Source organism: Nannospalax galili, unplaced genomic scaffold (genome assembly GCF_000622305.1).
Source record: "Nannospalax galili isolate Female #2095 unplaced genomic scaffold, S.galili_v1.0 scaffold471, whole genome shotgun sequence".
In the NCBI taxonomy this organism is placed as follows: Eukaryota; Metazoa; Chordata; class Mammalia; order Rodentia; family Spalacidae; genus Nannospalax; species Nannospalax galili.
In genome coordinates, this window is record NW_008330333.1 from 1,586,572 (window position 1) to 1,590,925 (window position 4,354).

General features: G+C 44.0%; 1 protein-coding gene across 1 annotated transcript; it reads left to right on the forward strand.

Moving 5' to 3' along the window:
- The first annotated feature begins 2,295 nt into the window (after positions 1-2,295).
- On the forward strand, positions 2,296-3,234 carry LOC103745032 (olfactory receptor 15). The gene has a single exon (XM_029569556.1). It carries the CDS (start codon positions 2,296-2,298, stop codon positions 3,232-3,234), a length of 939 nt encoding a protein of 312 aa, XP_029425416.1.
- The last annotated feature ends 1,120 nt before the right edge of the window (positions 3,235-4,354 follow it).

Sequence of the window (4,354 nt, forward strand, 5' to 3'; positions counted from 1 at the left end):
ATAAGCAATCTCCTCTTCATTAGGTACAAAGGTCATCACTGACTTGGTAGAAAGACTCCACTGACCTAAAAAAGTTTAAAATTTTTCTTCCCTGAGGCTACAGAGATAGCTCAGTCAGTAAACTACTTTCCACACAAGCATGAGGAGTTCAATCCCAATTCTCAGGTTAAAAAAGTCAGGTTGGGCCGGGCGTGGTGGCGCACGCCTTTAGTCTCAGCACTCGGGAGGCAGAGGCAGGCGGATCTCCATGAGTTCAAGGCCACCCTGGTCTACATAGTGAGTTCCAGGATAGCTGGGGTTACAGGGAGACCCTGTCTCGAAAAGACAAAAAAAAAGTCAGGTTGGTGGCGTGTGCTTGTAATTCAGTCACTGGGGAGGTGGAGACAGGTAGATCCCTGGGGTTCCCTGGTCAGCCAGAGTAGCCTAGTCAATAAGCCCCCTGGTCCCAGTGAGGGACTTTGACATGAAAACAAAAGTAGGCAGCGCCTGAGGAAGAAGGGCCCCAAAGTAGTCTTCTGGCTTTCATATGCGCGCGCACACACACACACACACACACACACACACACACACACACACACACATTCTCTCTTTGATTCCTGAGTAGATTCTAACATCAGGATCACCAATATGTTTGCTATAGGTTAATGGAAAGGACAGTCCCAGAGTCTTCAGTCAAGTAGCCCTTGCTTGGTGCAATAGAAACAGCTGTGCACACTCCTTAAGTCCTGACTCTTATGGCTGGGTCAGTAGCTGGGGCTCCCATGGGATAAACAGGTCACAGTCCAGAGAAAGAGATAATAGTCTCTCAAAACTGATGGTATCCAGGTTGCCCAAGAAAATTTCTGTTTTTTCCTTAGATCACTTACTTAGTGAGCAAAAAGAAGAGGAAGGGCTTGGTTTATGATCTTTAGAAATTACCGTAGCCTGGAATTGGGGAAATAGCTCAGCCAGTAAAGTGCTTGTTCTGCAAGCATGAGCACCTGAGTTCAATCCCCAGCACCCAAACAAAAAGCTAGCTGCGGTGGCAGTAAGAAGCCAGGTGTGATACTGCAAGCTTAGACTCCTAGTACTGGGGTAGGGGGTGGATCCCTGGGGTTCACTGGCCAAGTAGGCCAACCTAATTGATGATCCCCAGATTACAGAAAGATACCCTGCATGGAAGAAAAGCAAAGTGGGCCACTCCTGAGGAATGACACCTGGGGTTGACCTCTGGCCTCTGTACACATGCATGCACACACACACACACACACACACACACACAGAGAGAGAGAGAGAGAGAGAGAGAGAGAGAGAGAGAGTTCTTCAAGGAAGTGGTAATTGGCTAAAGTACCAGGAGTCAGTCACTTCCAAGGTATTCTAGTTTCCCTTATTAATTATGTGCACAGGTGAATTGTTTTAATTCCTTTTCATTATAACCCACGTTTCTATCATTAGCCTGCTGTGCCTAACCTTACCTTGGCTTGTATGAAGTTTTTAAAAATTATTTTTATTATTTTATGTATATTAGTGCATTGCCTGCATGTATGCGAGTGCACCCGTGTGGTACAATGCTGACAGAGGTCAGAAGAGGACATCTGATCCCTTGGAACAGAGCCATAGATGGCTGTTAGCTGCCATGCGACTCTTGGGATTTGAACCCGGGTCCTCTGAAAGAGCAGCCAGTGCTCCTAACTGCTGAGCCATAGCTCCAGCCCTGGCTTGTATGAAATTTTATGCTGCCTTCACCTCCTCTTCACTTACATGTCTGTATCCTTAGTGACTATGACTATATTTGGTCTTCCCATTCTTCTATTTAATAGACTTATGATTGTTCTTCTTCAAGTTTCATCTTTCTAGATCAGGAGTTTTAATGTGAGAAGGAAAGACTATCAAGGAGAGAGAAAAGAAGCTTATCAGAAACTTGTGGGGAGTTTTTCCAAGTTCAGTGTGTCTGTTTCCCCTACCCAGAGCATAGAAAAACTTGGCTGAGGAAATTTGTATTTTGAGAGTGTCCACAGCTCATTCTAACTTGTGGGCTCCCTCTGTCTCATCATAACCATTGTTCTGAACTGAAGAGCCCTAATTGTTCTGGGTTCATGAGGCTCTTCAATTCTGTGCTAGATCTGACATCCTGACTCACCTGACAATCAAGGATTGCAGTGAAAGCTTGTAACCAGAGAAGTTGGATTGGTACTTAACTGTAGAGCCATTAGGTTTTCTGGATACAGATTTACTAGAAACTCTCCCTTCCCCTGCTTTTCTCCCAGAAGTTTTCTCTGTTTTCCAGAACACTTCCAGTGACGAAGGCAACCAGTAATGGAACTGGGCAGCAACAGCTCCTCGGGGGCCTTCATTCTGATGGGCATATCTGACCACCCCCAGCTGGAGATGATCTTTTTCGTGGTCATCCTTTCCTCTTACTTGCTGACTGTCATTGGGAACTCAACCATCATTCTGCTTTCCCGTCTTGATGCTCGACTCCACACACCCATGTATTTCTTCCTCAGCAACCTCTCTTCCCTTGACCTTGCTTTTACTACCAGCTCAGTCCCTCAAATGTTGAAAAATTTGTCGGGGCCAGACAAGACCATCAGCTATGGCGGCTGTGTGACCCAGCTGTATGTTTTCCTTTGGCTAGGGGCTACTGAGTGCATTTTGCTCATGGTGATGGCATTTGATCGTTATGTAGCAGTTTGCCGGCCCCTGCACTACATCACCATCATGAATCCTCGGCTCTGCTGGCTGCTGGCTGCCATCAGCTGGTTAGGTGGCTTGGGCAACTCTGTGATTCAGTCAACATTCACTCTGCAACTCCCATTTTGTGGGCACCAAAAGGTGGACAACTTCCTGTGTGAGGTGCCTGCCATGATCAAACTAGCCTGTGGAGACACAAGTCTCAACGAAGCCGTGCTCAATGGCGTCTGCACCTTCTTCACTGCTGTCCCGCTAAGCATCATCCTGATCTCCTACTGTTTTATCTCTTGGGCAGTGCTGAAGATTCATTCTGTAGAAGGACAGCGGAAGGCCTTCAATACATGCCTCTCCCATCTGGTAGTGGTGTTCCTCTTCTATGGCTCAGCCATCTATGGGTATCTGCTTCCAGCTAAGAGCAGCAACCAAGACCAGGGCAAATTCATTTCTCTCTTCTACTCTGTGGTCACACCCATGGTGAATCCTCTCATCTATACTCTAAGGAACAAAGAAGTGAAGGGGGCACTGAGAAGGTTGCTGGGGAAAGGAAGAAAAGTCAGCTAAGAGTAGAGCAATCTTCGTTACATATTGCCTCTTCACCCCTGCATACTTTTTCTCACTATTTCTCTGGCCAGAAGAACATGAGGAATTCTAGCCCCAGGAAAGCCAAGGCATGTTTCTGACAGCACTAAACTTTTGGAAGTGTTATTTGAAACGTTCTATACTTATTTACCAGAAATCCTACCTTGGACTCCAGATAACGGGGCAGTTACGTATTATTGAAGGCTCAGAGACTTTTGACTTACTACAGACCTTTTTCACTGTTTCTGTTTCTGGTGTCCATCTTATTTATCCTAATTTATATTTCTATTGAATTTTGTACTTTCCTAAAGAAAGAAACATGAAGTTTCTTGTATAATTTTACTATAATTCCATGAAATTAAGCCATGCATTATCAACCTCAGAGGAAAACACAACTTATCTTCATATCTTATCCATCCACTTTCTTGGCCCACCTCCCTGTCTCTTCTTAATGCTACAGGCTAATTATTCATGCTTCCTAGTCATGTAAGTCCATACCATCTCCTGTATGTCCACATCCAAATTTTCCTTCTGTCTAATGTAATAATAAGAAAGTTAAGCAACACTATTTGCTTTTCAGTGGTAGCCAACGATCCCTTGATCTGATTTTATTTAAATTATTTCACCTAATAGCTAGAGTCATCAGGTTTGCTACCAGTCTAGTCAGTGGATTGTAGACTATTGTAAGATTCCTTAAGCAAGTTTAATAGCCCAAGAAGAATAGACTATCCATAAAGGACATCCTCTGCCTCAAATTCTAATCTTTCAGCACTACTGTTCCAGGATCCTGGCAAAACAGTTTAGGACAAAACATAAGAAACTTGTGTATTGAAATCATAATGTCCATATGACTTTCCTTTATCAGAATGGTCAAAAAGAAGGATCAGCTGCCAGCACAGTTCACATACCCCATCCCCAGACAAAAGTCTGGGTAATAAAGGGAAGTTGTTTGGCAACTACATTACCAGAAAAAAGAAAATTAGGTTTTAGAACTACTTTCCCACCAAGAGGATCTTCAGCTTTGTTTCATAACTGAAACTCATGTTTCTTACAAGGTAGATGCTGAATAGCTGCTTATTCAACGAAATTATTATTATTATTA